The 21179-nt window shown below is 51.6% G+C and overlaps 1 protein-coding gene across 3 annotated transcripts in view; it reads left to right on the plus strand.

The window, feature by feature from the left end:
* lrrc2 (leucine rich repeat containing 2) overlaps positions 1–21179 on the plus strand; it is a 188793-nt gene that overhangs the window by 110853 nt on the left and 56761 nt on the right. For all 3 annotated transcript variants that reach the window (XM_072517592.1, XM_072517590.1, XM_072517591.1), the window contains exon 5: positions 8797–8933. In XM_072517592.1, coding sequence (XP_072373693.1) covers positions 8797–8933 — 137 coding nt within the window. The remainder of the gene's footprint in view (positions 1–8796; positions 8934–21179) is intronic.

Below are 21179 nucleotides of genomic sequence, written 5' to 3' on the forward strand. Positions count from 1 at the left end.
GTTCATAGTGGATTATTTCTTAAAGTGCCCTTTTGAATTCCTGAAATTCTGGAAAGCATCACACGATAGAAGCATTTTGGCACCTTTCTCAACAGTTGTTCCATACACTAATCAGTTACAATCTGTAATCTTTGCTACAACATGCATTTCGTGAAGAATTCTGCTGTAATTTTTAAATGATCAAAGTCAGAGTAGTATTTTCCACTGCTCCGTGACGCACACATCAGCTAGTGTACTCCAATATTGAACTCACAAACTTCTACATGACTTCAACATGAACAGAATCATATATCAAATGGCTGTCTTGGACAAATGATTTCCGATTGAACCATCTTTCAATTGTTTGAAGCATTTAAAAAAAACAAATAAACCTATATAATCATTCAATACATGATATAAACAAGAGACTTGATTGTCTATAAAACGTAAAATACTTTTAAAATAAGTGCAGAGGAGTTCTCCGCAGTGTCCTGGGCAATAATTATCAGTATACCAACTTCACTTAAAAAATACAGGTCATCTGGAGCGAAGCACTGTATAGGGACAACTCCACCTCCACGTGCGCAAGACTCAACCTGACGCAACTAAAAGTGGTACATAGAGCCCACTTAACAAGAACCCGTATGAGTAGGTTCTTCCCAGCGATGGAGGATAGATGTGAACGGTGCCATGGAGGCCCGGCCAACTACGCCCACATGTTCTGGGCTTCTCCCAGACTTTATGGGTACTGGACAGCCTTCTTTGAGGCAATGTCCAAAGTGGTGGAAATGAGGGTGGAGCATTGCCCTAAAGTGGCGGTCTTCGGGGTATCAGACCAGCCAGATCTATTTATGGGGAGGAGGGTGGACGCCCTTGCCTTTGCCTCCCTGATCGCCCGCCGTAGAATCCTGTTCGGTTGGCGGTCAGCAGCACCACCCAAAGCTGCAAACTGGCTGTCCGACCTCTCAGAATCTCTCCAAATGGAGAAAATTAAATTTGCCATCCGAGGGTCGGACGACGGCTTCCGCAGAACGTGGGAGCCATTCACCCAATTGTTCCGAGACCTGTTTGTGGCCAACGAACAAGCAGAAGAATAGCCAAGGTGGGGGGGGGGGGGAAGGTGGGGGCGGGGTGTGGGGACACCTAAACTTAAGAGAAAAGAAAGGTGAACCACAGGAGAAGGGGGGGGGGGGGGCAGCAGAAGGCGGGGGTGGGGGGGGGGCGGGGGAAGAGGGAAGAAGGAGGAGACAGGGAATAATAGAGGGGAACCAGTGAGGTAGGGGAGGCGAGGGAATGAAAGCCGGAAGGAGAGCATGGGAAATGACAACAAACTCAGCAAATACAGTGACAGAGAGCAAGAAAATGCAGGAGAAAGACGGGACGAACGGCCGGAGAGGAGGTTCGCAACAACAACGGCAGCGACAACCATCCGGGAGAAGCAAGTGACAACACCAACACCAGATCCATTTGCGTATTGCCCTCTCTGTGCTGGACATAACTACTGTAATTGTTAACTACCCAAATGTATATGTACCTCCCCAGTTTCCCCCCTCCCCACAAACATGTGCCTACTTATTTGTTAAACGTAATATTGCTAGCTGTACAGAGTTGCTGTTTTTGAGCTGGTGTACAATGTCCTACCAGTTTTTTTTATATATATATTTCAATCTGTGTACATAACTGTAAATATACTATGTTCAAAAACCCAATAAAAAACATTTATATAAAAAAAATACAGATCATCTGGGCATTATCGTGTGCTATTTGTGCAATCTCGTGATGTCCAAATTGGCTGTTACATTTGCTACATTTTAGCAGTGACTATGGGCAGAGGTTTTCCATGAGGGTCAGGACCCTGACATCAGAACGAGATGGCGCTCCCCAGGCGGGCACTTGCCAGGAGGCAGACCAGCTGAGGTATATTCCTGGAGGTGGCCTTGTTAGCTGCCTTCACACTTTTGGGCAGGTTCCCGATGCTGCTGGCCCAGTCACAGGGTTGGCAGCTCTAGAACCAACAGCCCACCCGGAGACGTGGGTACTTCTGAGCTGGATAAGCAAGCACAAAGACAGCAGCTCATCACTGAGTGCAACTAGTCACAGAGGGTGGACTTGGGAATTTGGGGTAATGAGGGAGGACGCTAACAGGTAAGCGATTGGTTGGTGAGTATTTTGCTCAGTTCTCTTTCAAATCTCATGTAATTTATCAGTAATTGTAAAGTTTAATTACTCATAGTAATGTTTACTAGCAGTAGCAAATTTCATTGGGAGTAGTAGGAGATAACTAATTATAAATTAAGAAAATAATATATTAGTGAACACAGAATAAATATGGCAAGACAGATAATGTGTTGCAACTGCAAATATGAGAGTTCATGGAAACCAGCATGATCCAGGGCAAACTTGTCAGTAGTAAATGTCTGCAGCTTGAAGAGCTTCAGCTCGGAGTCATTGAGCTTGGAGACTTAGCTGTGGACATTGTGATGCATCAAGGAGGGAAAATATTAGCGGATACTTTATTCCAGAAGGCGGTCACACCTCTTAGGTTAGGGTCGTATTATTTTATCAGTTGTTACGGTCAGGAGGATGTGACCACAAATGAGGCAGGTAAGAGGATCAGGAAAGTAGGATTATTGGCGCCTGGGCCCTTGCAACTGTCCAATAAGTTTGATGTTCTTGCAGCTTATAGGAATGAAAGTGCAGGGTGAATGAGCAAACTGACACTGTCACCATGATACAGAAAGTTTGTCAGGTTATGGGAGTAAATAGTGGTAGTAGCTGGCGGTATAGTCAGTGGCATTGACACAGTTTTCTGCAGCTGAGAGTGGGATTCCAGATAGCTGTGCTGCCTGTTGGTGCCAGGGTTTGGGACATATGCTCGGGCTCAAGAGGAACTTACAGTGGAAAGGGAAGGATCCAGCTATCATCGTCCACATTGGTACCAACAACATTGATAGGACGAGGAGAGAGATTCTGCTTAGTGTTTATGAACAGCTAAGGCCAAATTAAAAAGCAAACCCTCAAAGGTGATAATCTCTGGATTATTACCTGACCACAGGCACATTGGTGCAGGATAAATAAAGTTAGAGCGATTAATACAAGGCTCAAGGATTAGGTCTGGAAGAAATGGGTTTTGATTCATGCGGCTCTGGCACTAGCACTGGGGGAAAGTGGGAATGATAATGTTGGGATGGGCTTCAGTCGAAACATGCCAGCAGGGGTTTTCTGGTGTGTCATATAATTAGGGTGGCAAAGAGGTCTTTAAACACAATAGTGGGGGTAAGGGATCATGTGAGAGGAGACGCAGTAAACCAAAGGATAACAAAGAGGTACTGGAGTTGGGTAACAAATTAGATAAAGATAATCAGAGTTAAAACAATCACCAGCATCAGGGAAAAGGTCCTGGGAAAATTATTAGACCGAACGTTCGACAAGTCTCCACTACCAGATGGCCAGCATCCTAGGGTCTTCGAAGAAGTGGCTGAGAGAGTAGAAGCATTGATTATAATTTTCCAAAATTCCTGAGGTTCTGGGAGAGCCCCAACGGATTAGAAAATATTTGGCGTAACACCACATCTGGATATACGATGTACAGTTTTAGTGTTCTTATTTGAAAAAATATATTGGTCCAGATTATTGTTCCTGGGATGGGTGTGCAGAGATGCCACAATTCCTAACTCTAGGAATCAGACCTTTAAGAATGATTTCCTGCAGGTTGGGTTTTCATCCCAGGGGGGCAGACAGGATTGGAACACGGGCCTGCTGCCCCAAAGAACAAGTCGGAAGCTGCTGGGTGCACAGGTGGGCTGGGCGGAAGGCCTGCCTCTGTGCTTCGTCACTTGTGTTGAATTAAATTTAAAAAGGAATAAAACAGAAAACAGCCCTCCATACCTCGCCCCTTCACCCCTTACACACTCCTCATGCCCCCAACCCACCCACCATGGCCCCTCATACCCCCATTCCAACCCATGCCCCAACCCAACTCCCCAAGGCCCCTCATACCCCCTATTCCAACCCATGTGCCAAACCAACTCCCCATGGCCCCTCATGCCCCCTATTCCAACCGATGCCCCAACCCAACTCCCCATGGCCCCTCATGCCCCCTATTCCAACCGATGCCCCAACCCAACTCCCCATGGCCCCTCATGCCCCCTATTCCAACCCATGCCCAACCCAACTCCCCATGGCCCCTCATACCCCATATTACAACCCATGCCCCAACCCACCCACCATGGCCCCTCATGCCCCCTATTCCAACCCATGCCCCAACCCAACACCCCATGGCCCCTCATATCCCCTATTCCAATCCATGCCCTTATCCTCTCATGCCAACTTGCCTAGTTTTCTTTGGCAGTTCTTAAAAGCTTTACAGCTCTTTGACAGGTTCACAATTCCAATTGGTTTACCCACTTCTTGCACACAAGCTTGTTTACTTTTTAAAATTCCAAAGGTTGTCTTATTTCCCCCTAAGCTGTCCCAGCGCCATATCCAAAGAGGTACACTGGCTATTTAAACAAATCCACTAAGTGCAGGCCAACTCTTACCTGGTCTAATCTGCACACATTGGATTTCACCCTCCAGGCCTACCAGCAGTGGTGTAGTAGTATTGTCACTGGACTAGTGATCCAGAGGCTCAGGGTCATGACCTGGGGACCCAGGTTCGAATCCCACCACCCAATAGGTGGCGTAATTTAAACTCAATAAAATATATGGAATTAAAAGTCTCATGATGACTATGAAACCATTGTTGATTGTCATAAAAACCCATCTGGTTCACTAATGCCCTTTAGGGGAAAGAAATCTGCAATCCTTACCTGGTCTGGCCTACAGGTAACTCCAGACCCACAGCAATGTGGTTGACTCTTAAATGCCCTCTGAAACGGCCTAGCAAGCTACTCAGTTGTATTCAACAAAAAGGAATGAAACTGGACTACCCGGCATCGACCAGGCACTGGAAACGACAACCGCAAACCCAGCCCTGTCAACTCTGCAAAGTCCTCCTTACTAACATCTGGGGGCTTGTGCCAAAGTTGGGGGAACTGTCTCACAGAGTAGTTAACAACAGCCTGACATAGTCATATTCACAGAATCATACCTTACAGGCAATGGGCGGGATTCTCCCCTAACCGGCGGGGCGGGGGGTTCCGGCATAATGGAGTGGCGGGAACCAATCCGGCGTCGGGCCGTCCCAAAGGTGCGGAAGTCTCCGCACCTTTAGGGGCCAAGCCCTCACCTTGAGGGCGTAGGCCCGCGCCGGAGTGGTTTGCGCTCCGCCGGCTGGCGGGAAAGGCCTTTGGCGCCACACCAGCCCGGGCCGAAAGGTCTTTGCTGGGTGACGCATGTGCGGGAGCGTCAGCGGCTGCTGACGTCATCCCCGCACATGCGCAGGGGAATGGGTCTCTTCCTCCTCTGCCATAGTGAAGACCATGGCGAAGGCGGAAGAAAAAGAGTGCCCCCACGGCACAGGCCCGCCCGCGGATCGGTGGGCCCCAATCGTGGGCCAGGCCACCGTAGGGGCACCCCCCGGAGCCAGATCGCCCCGCGCCCTCCCCAGGACCCCGGAGCTTGCCCGCGTCACCTTGTCCCGCCGTTCCAAAGGTGGTTGAATCCACACTGGCGGGACAGGCATTCCAGCAGTGGGACTTCGGCCCATCGCGGGCCGGAGAATCGGCGGGGGTGGGCCCGCCGACCGGCACGATTCCCGCCCCCGCCGACGGGCGCGGCGCGATTCCCACCCCCGCCGAATCTCTGGTGGCGGAGACTTCGGGTCACGGCGGGGCTGGGATTCACGCCAGCCCCCGGCGATTCTCCGACCTGGCGTGGGGTCAGAGAATCCCACCAAATGTCTCAGACACGACTATTACCATTCCTTTTTAAAAATAAATTTAGAGTTCCCAATTCATTTTTTCCAATTAAGGGGCAATTTAGTGTGGCCAATCCACCTAACCTGCAGATCTTTGGTTTGTGGGGGTGAAACCCACGCAACACGGGGAGAATGTGCAAACTCCACACGGACAGTGACCCAGAGCCGGGATCGAACCTGGGACCTCAGTGCCGTGAGGCAGCAGTGCTAGCCACTGCGCCACTATGCTGCCCACCAATCCTGATTATGTCCTGTCTCACCGACAAGACAGACTCGGGAGAGGTGGTGGCACAGTGGTATACAGTCGGGAGGGAGTGCCCTGGGAGTTCTCAACATCAACTCCGGACCCCATGAAGTCTCATTTCCACCACCACCTTTTGAAGAGCAGCTAGGGATGGGCACTAAATGCTGGCCTAACCAGCGATGCACATATCCTGCAAATGAATTCCCCAAATAAAAAGTCTTACATTTGTGGAGACAACTGGTCATTCAAATGACCAGCTGTCTCTGCGAAGCACGCCTCATGAACCCTGGCCTGTCTCCACTCCCAACCCGTAAAAATGGAACACACTAGCCGCGATTCTGTCAACGGGATCCGATGCTTCATCGGCAGTGCACTCACACTCGTGGATTTCCCGACCACGTGGAGCTGGCCACATTGGAAAACCCCATTGGCCGGCCAAGGCGGAGGGTCCCGCTGCTGGCGGGGGCACTCTGCACCGAAAAACGGGTCTGGTGGGACAGCGAATCCTGCCTGCCGTGTTGAGGGCCGGAATATAGGATTTCTGACAATTTCTGGTATTTTCACTACAATGCAGAGACTCACTGTCATGGTGAAAATCTGGTCCATCATTACTTTAGGAGCATTGCACATATCCTAATGTAATAATGCTCCAGTTAGTGTACGTGTCCTTTATTTGGGAAAGGGAAAAGTGGAGAGGAGAAATTGACTTGGGATTCTGTCAGTAATTTCCATTTGGAATAGTGTCTTGTGGTTTCCAGTGAAGATATGATTGGAATTATGATATGATGCCTCATGGGGATCGAATAGCCTGCCAACATTTAAACGTGACGCATGAATAATGGTGACTTGGATGGAGCACCCAAGGAAAGAAATATTTTGATTTAAAGTGCCTTTCATGACCATCAGAGGTTCGGGCGGCACGGTGGTGCAGTGGTTAGCACTGCTGCTTCATGGCACCGAGGACCCAGTTCGATCCCGGCCCTGGGACACTGTCCATGTGGAGTTTGCACATTTTCCCCATGTCGGCGTGGGTCTCACATCCACAACCCAAAGATGTGCAAGGTAGGTGGATTGACCACGCTAAATTGTAAAAGTGACCACTGGAGGTTCTAAAGTGCTCTTGAAGTGTAGTCACCATTGTAGCGTAGGGAACTCACAGCAAGTTCCCACATACAGAAAGGGATTATTCTCAGATAATCTGCTTTTGTTGATGATGTTTGAGCAAAATATATTGGTCAGGACACCGAGAAAACTTTACTGGTCTTCTTGGTATCATTGCATCCCGATGAGCAGGGCAGACGAGGCCTTGGTTTAACTACTCAGCTGAAAGATGATGGGCGGGATTCTCCGACCCCCCGCCGGGCCGGAGAATCGCCGGGGGGCAGCGTGAATCCCGCCCCGCCGGCTGCCGGTCGGGGGCCATTGGCAGTGCCCCCCCCCCCCGGCGATTCTCTGCTCCGCAATGGGTCGAGTGGCCGCCCATTTTTGGCCAGTCCCACCAGCGTAAATCAAACAAGGTCCTTATCGGCGTAACCTGGCTCTGCGGGTGGCCTGCGGGGTCCTCGAGGGGGCCACGGGGGGATCTGGCCCCGGGGGGGGGGGGGGGGCCACGGTGGCCTGGCCCGCGATCGGGGCCCACCGATCTGCAGGCGGGCCTGTGCCGTGGGGGTGCTCTTTCCTTCCGCGCTGGCCGCTGTAACGGTCAGCCATGGCCAGTGCGAAGAAGAACCCCCCCTGCGCATGCGCTGGGATCACGCCAGAACAGGCTGGTTGGCACGGCGGCAACCCCTCTGGTGCCGGCTGGCGCGGCGCCAACCCAGCCGGCGTCGGCCTAGCCCCTGAAGGTGCGGAGGATTCACTCCACTCCTCGGCGCCAGTACGGCCGCCCCGCCGGATAGCGGAGAATCCCGGCCAGTATCTCTGACATTGCAGTTCTCCCCTCACAACTGCAGTGAAGTGTCAGCCTCATCTTTGAGCTCAAGTCTATGAAACAGTGAGAGTGCTATCAACTCACACCAAGGTGACGGAAGCCCATGGAACTGTGTCCGGCAGGAATGCTGGATGAAAGGGGATAAAACTGTCAGCGAGAAACAAGCATCAAATCGTAAAGAACATCTTGTCACCCAAATTCTCACTGAATAAGCTGTACCTGCCGAAAGAACATCAGACATAGGAGCAGAATTAGGCCACTTGGCCCATCGAGTCTGCTCCACCATTCAATCATGGCTGATATTTTCTCATCCACATTCTCCTGCCTTCTCCCCATAACCCCTGATCCCCTTATTAATCAAGAACTTTCTATCTCTGTCTTAAAGACACTCAGTGAATTGGCCTCCACAGCCTTCTGCGGCAACGAGTTCCACAGATTCACCACCCTCTGGCTGAAGAAATTCCTCCTCATCACTGTTTTAATCTCTGGTGTCCTCTGGTTCTAGTTTTTTCTACAAGTGGAAACATCCTCTCCACGTCCACTCTATCCAGGCCTCGCAGTGTCTTGTAAGTTTCAATAAGATCCCCTCTCATCCTTCGAGTACAGACCCAGAGTCCTCAACCGTTCCTCATACGACAAGTTATTCCAGGGATTATCCTTGTGAACCTCCTCTGGACCCTTTCCAAGGCCAGCACATACTTCCTTAGATATGGGGCCCATGCTTCCTTACAGTAAAGATTGATGTTACTGATAAATAGAAGGTTTGCTGTTGTGTTTTGACAGGCAGTATGACCAAACTGAAAGAACTGAATGTTAGTTTCAACAAGTTGACATCTGTCCCACTGGAGCTCGGGTGCTGCGAGAATCTTGAAAAACTGAACTTGTCGAGTAACCTGGAACTGGCAGAGCTCCCATATGAGGTAATATCTTTGGATTATACAACTAAGGGTCTCAGTGTTGCGGATCATTTAAATCAAGATTTAAGTCATAGCCTTCTGCCACAAAAAACACGTGGTGTGTTTGTAAATTGAGATGTGTTTAGTCGTTCAAATGAAGCTATTTAAAGTGCTTGTTCTTAGTGTTGTGACATATCATTGTGGTACTACTGTACGATGATCAAACTCTGACTACTAAAGTATCCTTAAAAACAAGGTAGTGGAGATCTGGTAATCCTATATCATCACCTGCTATTTTCAAGCAATGTGTAACTGTCTAAAAATGAATGTTGGAGCCCTGTGATTTCCCATTGTTTGAACTAAGTTGACCATACATTTGAAGAACTAAATTAAAATATCGGCAAACAAATTTTAGTTACAATTTTAACCTTTATCCTTGCAAACTACCACCACATCTCCAACCTCTCTCTTGAACATGTTGCGTACTCTTAAATCCATGCTCATTTTCCTCACAGTTCTGTTTGAACCCCTCCAATTCGGTTTCTATCCTGGCCGTAGTGCCAAAACAGCTCTTATCAAAGTCACAAATGGCATCCTATGTAATTAGGACTGAGGTAAATTATTCCTTCGAACCCTTCTAAGCCTGTCTGCAGCCTTTGACATGGTCTGCCTTCCAGCTGGGTGAGACTGCCTTCCAGTTCCATTGATAACCAGAGAATCACCTGCAATGGCTTCTCTTTCTAGTTTTGCACCATGACCTCTGGTGTCTTCAAGGATCTATCCTTGTTCCTTTCCTATTTGATGATACACTGCCCCTTGGCAACATCATCCAAAAACACATCAGCTTCCACACATATGCTGACAACACCAGTTCAACCTCAGCACCGTCTCTCAAAACTCCTCTGCTGACTCTGATTTGTCAAGTCGCTTGCCTGACATCCAGCCCTGGACATCCAACAAAATATTGGGAAGACTGAAGCCTTCGATTCCCGTCATGAACTCCATTCCTCTCCCTCATTATGGCCTGAGGCTAAAAGAGATATCTCATATTCTTGGCATCGTATTTAACACTGAGATGAGTTGCTGACCATATATCCGCCAAAACCACCATGTCTCCATCACATTGCCATCTTCACCCACCCTCTCCTTATCTGCTTCTCCATCCTACAATCTTCCGAGATCTCTGCAATCCTCCAATTCTGTGCTCTTGGACATCCCTGATTTTAACCGATCCAGCATTGGTGGCCATGCCTTTAGTTACCTAGGATTTAAGATCTTGTTTAAAAAAATTTGTTTTGTAAAGGTTTAGAGTACCCAATTCATTTTTTTCCAATTAAGGGGCAATTTAGCATGGCCAATCCACCTAGCCTGAACATCTTTGGGTTGTGGGGGCGAAACCCACGCAAACACGGGGAGAATGTGCAAACTCCAGACGGACGGTGACCCAGAACCTGGGACCTCGGTGCCGTTAGGCAGCAGGGCTAACCCTCTGCTCCACCGTGCTGCCCTTAGGATTTAAGGTCTGAAACTCCCTCCCTAAGCACGTCTGTCTCTCTACCTCTTTCTTTTTCTTTAAGATGCTCCTTAAAACCTATCTCTTTCACCAAGTCTTTTGATCACCTGCTTTTATATCTCCAGCTGTACTCCAGTGTTTGATAATGTTCCTGTGAAATGTCAGACCAGAGCAGATTTTCATCTTTACCACTTGCGTGATAATCTGGTGGGACAAATTTCCTGTTTGTTCTCGAGCCCTCTTGACTTTTATTCTTTCGAAATCAATGGGAATGAAAATCATGAGTTTCTTAATAATGTCCAGTGTAGGAGTTTGGATTTGGAGGCCACAGGTACCTAAGATAGGCAGTCGACTATTCACTAGTAATTTTAAGATAGTATTTTTAGTTTATTATGAAACTTAGATAAGGTGCATTAATTAATTAGACAGAGACCTGAGACAGTTGAAAGTGGTTCACCAGTCCCACAGGACAAACAGCTGGTTGAACAGAGTATGTTGGATTCAGTAGCTTATGGTAGCAGCATCCTGCTCTCTAGTTGAATTTTTAGGGAATTCCTCCCTCAGTCTGACTTCTCCTCCTCTGGTCCACCTTCCATCTGAAGGAGATGGCTGACTGATAAGCACTACCACCTCACAGGGATGGCTCCCTGTCCCCCGAGCAGTTGTTAATACTCCCTTTTTCGGACTTCCGGGTGAGGCAATGCGGAGCTGAGACGCACGACTCGGCAGCTCCCGCTACCACGGACTTTCGGGCTCGCTAGATGAGCCCCAACAGAATTGTTTCTGAAAGTAACCCATGGGGAAGGTAAGAGGGAGGTCCCCCTCCAACCTGTATGAAACGGACTCGAAGCGCAACGGCCACAAAAGTGGCATTGAAGCAACGGGAAAAACCGGGGAAAAAAGACAAAATGGCGGCGGCCAGAGACAAAGGTGAGCTGCAGGAGCTGGAGCAGCGGGAAGGATCGGGAAGAAAGATAGAAAGGCGGCGGCCAGAGACAAAGGTGAGCTGCAGGAGCTGGAGCAGCGGGAAGGACCGGGGAAGAAAGTTAGAATGGCGGCGGCCAGAGACAAAGTGGAGCTGCAGGCGTTTATTAGGCACTGCTTCAAGGAGCATCGCGAGGAGATGCGTAAGGAAATGCTGGCGCCTATGCTTTCGGCAATCGAAGGACTAGGGATCACCCAGAAGGCCCACGAGGTTCAGATCCAGGAGTTACAAAAAACAGTTGGTCAGAATGAGGACGAGATCTCGGGCCTGGTGGCGAGAGTGGAGCAGAACGAGGCGCTACACAGGAGGTGGGCGGGAAGACTCGAAGACCTGGAGAACAGGTCGAGGAGAAAGAATCTGCTGATCCTGGGTCTCCCTGAGGGAGTGGAGGGGGCCGATGCCGGGGCATACGCAAGCACGATGCTCGGGGCGATGATGGGCAAGGAGGCCCCTTCGAGGCCGCTGGAGTTGGACAGGCACACCGGGTGCTGGCGAGGAGGCCCCGGGCAAATGAGCCGCCAAGAGCGATGGTGGTGATGTTCCACCGGTTCACGGACAGAGAGTGGGTCCTGAAATGGGCCAAGAAGGAGCGGAGCAGTAAGTGGGACAATGCAGAGATCCGAATATACCCGGACTGGAGCACGGAGGTTGCAAAGCGGAGAGCGGGTTTCAACCGGGCCAAAGCGGCGTTGCAGCGGAAAGAAGTGAAATTCGGAATGCTGTAGCCGGCGCGACTGTGGGTCACATACAAGGGCCAACACTATTACTTTGAAACGCCTGAAGAGGTGCGGACATTTATACAAACCGAAAAGTTGGACTCTAACTGAGGGTTTGTGAGGGTGGGGGGGATATTCGAGGTTTGATGTGTGATGGTTGTTGTATATAGGGGGTCAATCACAATCACGCGCAGGAAATGTTACATGGGTTGGGGGAGAGAGACAAGGCCGCGACAGGAGCTGTGCCAGAGGGGGCGGAGCGAGCTTTGGAAATCGCGGGGTTTGGTTTTTCCCGCGCGCGGGAAGAAAGGTGAGAGGGGGAACTCCCACACGGGGAGGTCAATGGGATAGCGGGGGTAGCCGGGGTCAGCAGGTGTCAGCTGACTTACGGGAGTGACATGGGGGGAGCAAAAAAGCTAGACAGGGGTCTAGCCGGGGGGGAGGGGAAGAGGGGGGCGGGGGGGGGGGGGGGCGGGGGGGGGGTGGGGGGTGGAAAGGGTTGCTGCTGCACTGGCCAAAAGGGAATGGGATATAGAAGAGGTGGTCGGGACGGGGGTCCCCCGTCTGGGGGACTGGAGGGTGAGGGAGGCGTGGACACGGGACTGGCCCAGAAAAGGAGATGGCTAGTCGGCAGGGTGGGGGGGGGTGAGAGCCCCTCCAATCCAGCATATAACGTAGAACGTGAGGGGGCTGAATAGGCCGGTGAAGAGGGCTCGAGTGTTCGCGCACTTAAAGTGACTGAAGGCGGACGTGGTCATGCTCCAAGAGACTCACCTGGAGGTGGCGGACCACGTCCCAGGTTAAGAAAGGGATGGGTAGGACAGGTATTCCACTCTGGACTGTACGCAAAGAATAGAGGGGTGGCAATATTAGTGGGAAAGCGGGTGTCATTTGAGGCCAAGACTATTGAGGTGGACAATGGAGGGCGATATGTAATGGTGAGCGGTAGGCTGCAGGGGACGTGGGTGGTGTTGGTAAACGTGTACGACCCGAACTGGGATGATGCAGGATTCATGAAGCGCATGTTGGGGCGCATTCCGGACCTGGAGAAAGGAGGCCTGATAATGGGAGGGGACTTCAATACAGTGTTGGACCCAGCACTGGATCGCTCCCAATCAAGGACTGGAAAGAGGCCAGCGGCGGCCAAGATACTTAGGGGGTTTATGGATCAGATGGGGGGAGTGGACCCATGGCGGTTTGCAAGGCCGCAGGCCAGGGAATTTTCTTTCTTTTCCCATGTACACAAAGCCTACTCCCGGATCGATTTTTTTTGTTCCGGGCAGGGTGCTTATCCAGAGGGTGGAGGGGACGGAGTATTCGGCCATAGCCGTTTCGGACCATGCCCCGCACTGGGTGGAACTGGAGCTGGGAGAGGAGAGGGACCAACGCCCGCTGTGGCGGCTGGATGTGGGACTGCTGGCGGACAAGGTAGTGTGTGGGAAGGTGAGGGGGTGTATCGAAAGGTACTTGGAGGCCAACGACAACGGGGAGGTTCGGGTAGGGGTGGTATGGGAGGCGTTGAAGGTGGTGGTCAGGGGAGAGCTAATCTCCATTAAGGCTCACAGGGAGAAGACAGAGGGCATGGAAAGGGAGAGGTTAGTGAGGGAGATTTTGAGAGGGGACAGGAGATACGCAGAGGCCCCGGAGGAAAGATTACTTGGGGAAAGACGGCGGCTCCAGGCGGGGTTTGACCTGTTGACCACAGGGAAGGCGGAGACACAGTGGAGGAAAGCGCAGGGGGCGACCCTGAGTATGGGGAAAAGGCTAGTCGGATGCTGGCACACCAGCTCCGTAAAAGGATGGCAGCGAGGGAAATAGGGGGAGTCAAAGATGGAAGATGGAGTGCGACGAAAATAAACGAGGTATTTAAGGCCTTCTATGAAGAGCTGTACAGATCCCAGCCCCCAACGGGGGAAGAGGGTATGAAACGATTCCTAGACCAGCTGAGATTCCCGAGGGTGGAGGAGCAAGAAGTGGCTGGTCTGGGGGCACCAATCGGGTTGGAGGAGCTGAGCAAGGTGAGGTGGTATATATTAGGGGTAATACGGTACACCACGTGTCAACAGGCTATTGGTGGAGGGATGCCAGGTCCTGATAGCCATGATGTGGAGATGCCGGCATTGGACTGGGGTGAGCACAGTAAGAAGTCTTACAACACCAGGTTAAAGTCCAACAGGTTTGTTTCGATGTCACTAGCTTTCGGAGCGCTGCTCCTTCCTCAGGTGAATGAAGAGGTCTGTTCCAGAAACACATATATAGACAAATTCAAAGATGCCAGACAATGCTTGGAATGCGAGCATTAGCAGGTGATTAAATCTTTACAGATCCAGAGATGGGGTAACCCCAAGTTGAAGAGGTGTGAATTGTACAAGGTCTTTTCCACCGTGGACCTCAAGTCCCCTACCACCAGCTCCCCATCCGTCCTGGTGACCGCAACTATACTGCCTTCGAAGCAGACGGACGGTTATACCACTTTTTAAGGGTTCCATTCAGCGTCACGAACGGAGTCTCGGTCTTCCAAGGACACGGGACTGGCCCAGAAAAGGAGATGGCTAGTCGGCAGGGTGGGGGGGTGAGAGCCCCTCCAATCCTACCAACTGTCCTGGCTTGAGACAATTCACACCTCTTTAACCTGGGGTTACCCCATCTCTGGATCTGTAAAGATTTAATCACCTGCTAATGCTCGCATTCCAAGCATTGTTTGGCATCTTTGAATTTGTCTATACATGTGTTTCTGGAACAGACCTCTTCATTCACCTGAGGAAGGAGCAGCGCTCCGAAAGCTAGTGACATCGAAACAAACCTGTTGGACTTTAACCTGGTGTTGTAAGACTAGGTCCTGATTGGATCTGCCACCTACTGGACTCCACCCAGAATTGCCGGTATAAGAACCCAGCTTTTCCCTCCATTTCCCTCAGCAGCTGCATTCTGTAACCACACTGCTGGGGATAAAGTTCTGCTTAATAAAGCCTTCAATTGACATTACCTCAACCTGCCTCGCGTCATATTGACGGTGCTACACAAGGGTTCACGGAGCAGGCAGGCGGGGAAGGCCCCGGGGCCGGACGGGTTCCCGGTGGACTTCTACAGGAAGTACGTAGACCTGTTGGCCCCGCTACTAGTGAGGACCTTTACTGAGGCAAGAGAGGAGGGGACCCTACCTCCGACAATGTCGGAAGCGACAATTTCTTTGATCCTAAAGCGGGACAAGGACCCACTGCAATGTGGATCGTACAGGCCGATCTCGCTCCTTAATGTGGATACAAAGTTGCTGGCAAAAGTGCTGGCAACGAGGATCGAGGACTGTGTCTCGGGGGTGATTCACGAGGACCAGACAGTATTTGTAAAGGGTAGGCAGCTAAACACCAATGTGCGGCGGCTCCTAAACGTGATAATGATGCCATCGGTGGAGGGAGAAGCGGAGATAGTGGCAACTATGGACGCGGAGAAGGCCTTTGACCGAGTAGAGTGGGAGTACCTCTGGGAGGTGCTGCGTAGGTTTGGGTTCGGGGGAGGGTTTATCAGTTGGGTTAAGCTCCTTTATAGAGCCCCGGTGGCGAGTGTAGTGACGAACCGGCGGAGGTCGGAGTACTTTCGACTGTACCGAGGTACGAGGCAGGGGTGCCCCCTGTCCCCCCTGTTGTTCGCATTGGCGATCGAACCATTGGCCATGTCATTGAGGGAGTCTAATAAATGGAGGGGGGTGGTCCGAGGGGGAGAAGAGCATCGGGTGTCGCTATATGCGGATGACCTGTTGCTGTACGTGGCGGATCCAATGGAGGGGATGGTGGAGATCATGCAGACTCTAAGGGAGTTTGGGGAGTTTTCGGGCTATAAGCTCAATGTAGGGAAGAGTGAGCTCTTTGTGTTACAGGCGGGGGACCAAGAAAGAGGGATAGGGGACCTACCGCTGAGGAGGGCGGAGGGGAGCTTTCGGTATCTGGGGATCCAGATAGCCAGGAGTTGGGGGGCCCTACATAAACTGAATCTGACGAGGTTGATGGAGCAAATGGAGGAGGATTTTAAAAGATGGGACATGCTACCGCTCTCGCTGGCGGGTAGAGTGCAATCTGTCAAAATGGTGGTCAAAAGAACAAAGAACAAAGAAATGTACAGCACAGGAACAGGCCCTTCGGCCCTCCAAGCCCGTGCCGACCATACTGCCCGACTAAACTACACTCTTCTACACTTCCTGGGTCCGTATCCTTCTATTCCCATCCTATTCATATATTTGTCAAGATGCCCCTTAAATGTCCCTATCGTCCCTGCTTCCACTACCTCCTCCGGTAGTGAGTTCCAGGCACCCACTACCCTCTGCGTAAAAAACTTGCCTCGTACATCTACTCTAAACTTTGCCCCTCTCACCTTAAACCTATGCCCCCTAGTAATTGACCCCTCTACCCTGGGGAAAAGCCTCTGACTATCCACTCTGTCTATGCCCCTCATAATTTTGTATACCTCTATCAGGTCGCCCCTCAACCTCCTTCGTTCCAGTGAGAACAAACCGAGTTTATTCAATCGCTCCTCATAGCTTATGCCCTCCATACCAGGCAACATTCTGGTAAATCTCTTCTGCACCCTCTCTAAAGCCTCCACATCCTTCTGGTAGTGTGGCGACCAGAATTGAACACTATACTCCAAGTGTGGCCTAACTAAGGTTCTATACAGCTGCAACATGACTTGCTAATTCTTATACTCAATGCCCCGGCCAATGAAGGCAAGCATGCCGTATGCCTTCTTGACTACCTTCTCCACCTGTGTAGCCCCTTTCAGTGATCTGTGGACCTGTACTCCTAGATCTCTTTGACTTTCAATACTCTTGAGGGTTCTACCATTCACTGTATATTCCCTACCTGCATTAGCCCTTCCAAAATGCATTACCTCACATTTGTCCAGGTTAAACTCCATCTGCCATCTCTCCGCCCAAGTCTCCAGACAATCTAAATCCTGCTGTATCCTCAGACAGTCCTCATCGCTATCCGCAATTCCACCAACCTTTGTGTCGTCTGCAAACTTACTAATCAGACCAGTTACATTTTCCTCCAAATCATTTATATATACTACAAAGAGCAAAGGTCCCAGCACTGATCCCTGTGGAACACCACTGGTCACAGCCCTCCAATTAGAAAAGCATCCCTCCATTGCTACCCTCTGCCTTCTATGGTCTAGCCAGTTCTGTATCCACCTTGCCAGTTCACCCCTGATCCCGTGTGACTTCACCTTTTGTACTAGTCTACCATGAGGGACCTTGTCAAAGGCCTTACTGAAGTCCATATAGACAACATCTACTGCCCTACCTGCATCAATCATCTTCGTGACCTCCTCGAAAAACTCTATCAAGTTAGTGAGACACGACCTCCCCTTCACAAAACCGTGCTGCCTCTCACTAATACGTCCATTTGCTTCCAAATGGGAGTAGATCCTGTCTCGAAGAATTCTCTCCAGTAATTTCCCTACCACTGAAGTAAGGCTCACCGGCCTGTAGTTCCCGGGATTATCCCTGCCACCCTTCTTAAACAGAGGAACAACATTGGCTATTCTCCAGTCCTCCGGGACATCCCCTGAAGACAGCGAGGATCCAAAGATTTCTGTCAAGGCCTCAGCAATTTCCTCTCCAGCCTCCTTCCTTCCGAGGTTTCTGTTTGTGTTTCAGTGCCTTCCCATCGTGATCACTAAGGCCTTTTTTAAGAGAGTAGGCAGGAGTATTATGGGGTGAGGTACCCTCAATAATGACGCTTAGAGATTATACTGTAAAAAAGGCTTTATTAGACTAATAACTATGCTACAGCTAGAGACGAGAGCTGACTGCTACATAGACCATGAGGCAGCCCTTTATGTATGGCTCCCAGATGGGCGGAGCCAGAGGCGGAGTCCCCAGGGTTCCAAGCCCGGTCTTAAAGGGGACATCACCATACATGATGATAAGGCAGTAACCGTTCATCACATGGGGTTTGTGTGGGCGAATAAGACCCCTAGGGTAAGGAGAAGGTTCCTGGAACGCAGTCGGGACCGAGGAGGGTTGGCGCTGCCAAACCTGGGGAGCTACTACTGGGCAGCAAATGTGGCGATGATCCGCAAGTGGGTTATGGAGGGAGAGGGGGCGGCATGGAAGAGGATGGAGATGGTGTCCTGCAAAGGAACGGGTCTGGGGGCGTTGGTGACAGCACCGCTGCCGCTCTTGCCGACAAAGTATACCACGAGCCCGGTGGTGGCGGCAACGCTAAGGATCTGGGGCCAGTGGAGACGGCACAGGGGTGCAATGGGAGCATCGGTGTGGTCCCCGATCAGGGGTAACCATCGGTTTGTCCCGGGGAAGATGGACGGGGGGTTCCAGAGCTGGCATCGGGCGGGGATCAGAAGAATGGGGGACCTGTTCATTGACGGAACGTTTGCGAGCCTAGGGGCATTGGAGGAGAATTTTGAGTTACCCCCGGGAAATGCCTTTAGATATATGCAGGTGAGGGAGTTTGTAAGGCGACAGGTGAGGGAATTCCCGTTGCTCCCGGCACAAGAAATTCAAGACAGGGTGATCTCGGGCGCATGGGTCGGGGAGGGCAAGGTGTCGGAAATACACCAGGAGAGGAAAGAAGAATGGGAAGCGCTGGTAGAAGAGTTGAAGGGTAAATGGGAGGAGGAGCTGGGGGAGGAGATCGAGGAAGGTCTGTGGGCTGATGCCCTGGGGAGGGTTAATTCCTCCTCCTCGTGTGCCAGGCTCAGCCTGATACAATTTAAGGTGGTTCACAGAGCTCACCTGACGGGGGCGAGGTTGAGCAGGTTCTTTGGGGTGGAGGACAGATGTGGAAGGTGCTCAGGGAGCCCGGCGAACCATGTCCATATGTTTTGATCATGCCCGGCACTGGAGGGGTTCTGGAGAGGAGTGGCAGGAGCAATATCTCAGGTGGTGAAAGTCCGGGTCAAGCCATGCTGGGGGCTAGCAATATTCGGAGTAGTGGACGAACCGGGAGTGCAGGAGGCGAAAGAGGCCGGTATTCTGGCCCTTGCGTCCCTAGTAGCCCGGCGAAGGATCTTGCTAATGTGAAAGGAGGCGAAGCCCCCCAGCCTGGAGGCCTGGATAAATCATATGGCTGGGTTCATAAAGTTGGAGAGGATTACGTTCGCCTTGAGGGGGTCTGCGCAGGGGTTCTACAGGCGGTGGCAACCGTTCCTAGACTATCTCGCGGAGCGTTAGAGGAGGGTTGGTCAGCAGCAGCAGCAACCTGGGGGGGTGGGGGCGGGGAGGGGATGTCCGTGGAGGGTGGGGAGGGGGAGGGGGAGCTGCCTGGGGGGGTGGATGAGCAAGAGATAACATGAAGAGTCGGGGAAACTGGCACGTACGGGAGAGAGCCAGTGTACAAAGCTATGTAAATATACTATTTTGCCATGTATATATCTTGCTCCGCGCGATTTCTCGTTTCTTTTTTTTTTACGGAGGCGCGGTTATTGTTTGTAAGGGAGAAGAATTGTGTTAAAAACTTTAATATATATATATATTTTTAAAATACTCCCTTTTTCTGGGATTGGTAGCTTACCCAGTGTCAATAACCTAATCAAACCCTGCTGACCAATGGATATAGGGCAGGTACCCAAAGTGTCAGAGTGGTCGTCTCCCCCACTGTTCAGCATCCTGCTTGAGGTCAGCTTTTTAATTTACGTGTGGTGAATGTATTCAGCATAATGCATGCATGATACCATAACCTGTGACCTATGACCTGGAAGTGATGAGTTGAGCTGCTTCCAGGTACTGAACTGTAACCCCGGTATGGCTCCGCCTCTGGCTCCACCCACACCGGGGCATATATAGGCCGGCCTCTTGTGGGCGGCATTCATCTGTACTACTGACTCTGGCAAGGCAAGTTCATGACTAATAAAGCCTTATGTTCACTCGCTCTCGCTGCCTCTCTGTGGATTGAAGGTACATCAATTTATTAGTCATAGACAGCACCATGGAAGCCGCTCTAAAGCCAGACAGGCTCGAACTCGACGCCCGCACGTCCGAAGCCAAGGAAATATTTGAACATTGGCTTTGATGCTTCGAGGCCAACATCGACTCCTCAGCAACGGCTCCCTCGGAGACCCTCAAACTGCGACTCCTCCACGCTCGGGTGAGCCAAAGAATCTCGGGAATGATTGAGAAAGCGGCCACGTATGAGGAAGTGGTCGCAATCCTCAAGGCGCACTTCGTGAAGCCCGTGAAAGAGGTGTTCACTAGACACTTCCTCACTACTCGTCGTCAATGCGTCGGAGAATCGTTAGAGCATAGGAACTCACAGATCCGGGACACTTACGTGGCGGGGGTCCGCTCAAACTATTCCAGCGCCTGCTGGAATTCGGGACCTCCGACCTGCGGGACACGGTAAAGCTGTCTACCTCGTTCGAGGTGGCCTACCAGAACCTCAGCGCGTTCCCCGCGGGCCCGGCGACCCCCTCCTGGACACTATCGTCACGGCCCCCGTCGGACCCGCCTACGCCGCAGGCCTGCGCCGCACGTCTGCCAGCCCAGCCCGGAGAACCGCAATGCTACTTCTGTGGCCAGGGCCAACACCCCCGGCAGCGCTGCCCAGCCCGCACGGCAACGTGCAGCGACTGCGGGAAAAAGGGGCACAATGCGAGAGTCTGTCTGGGCCGATCTAAGGCCCAGAAATCGAAAACGCACCAGGCTCGACCCATGAACTTAGAGCCCCACAGACCCCGCAATGTGGCTGCGTGCCTGTCTGGAACGCCCTCCCCTGACGCGTCTCCGGAATCATGCGAATCGTGGGGGCCGCCATCTTGGCCGCCGGCCCCAACACCGACTGACACATGCGACTCAGGGGGTCGCCATCTTGGCCGCCGGCCCCAACACCGACCAACACGTGCGACCGATGGGGGCAGCCATCTTGATCGCCATCTTCGACCCCGTCCGACACGTGCAACACATGGGGGCCGCCATCTTGCGACTCCACCGACCACACAGGCTACCCACAGCATGGAGCGGTGACCCTCGACCAGTCACAGCCGAAACCACTGAGGAACTCCATGATGGTCATCCGGGTCAACGGACACGAGACCTCCTGCCT

This window comes from Scyliorhinus torazame, chromosome 9 (genome assembly GCF_047496885.1).
Source record: "Scyliorhinus torazame isolate Kashiwa2021f chromosome 9, sScyTor2.1, whole genome shotgun sequence".
In the NCBI taxonomy this organism is placed as follows: domain Eukaryota; kingdom Metazoa; phylum Chordata; class Chondrichthyes; order Carcharhiniformes; family Scyliorhinidae; genus Scyliorhinus; species Scyliorhinus torazame.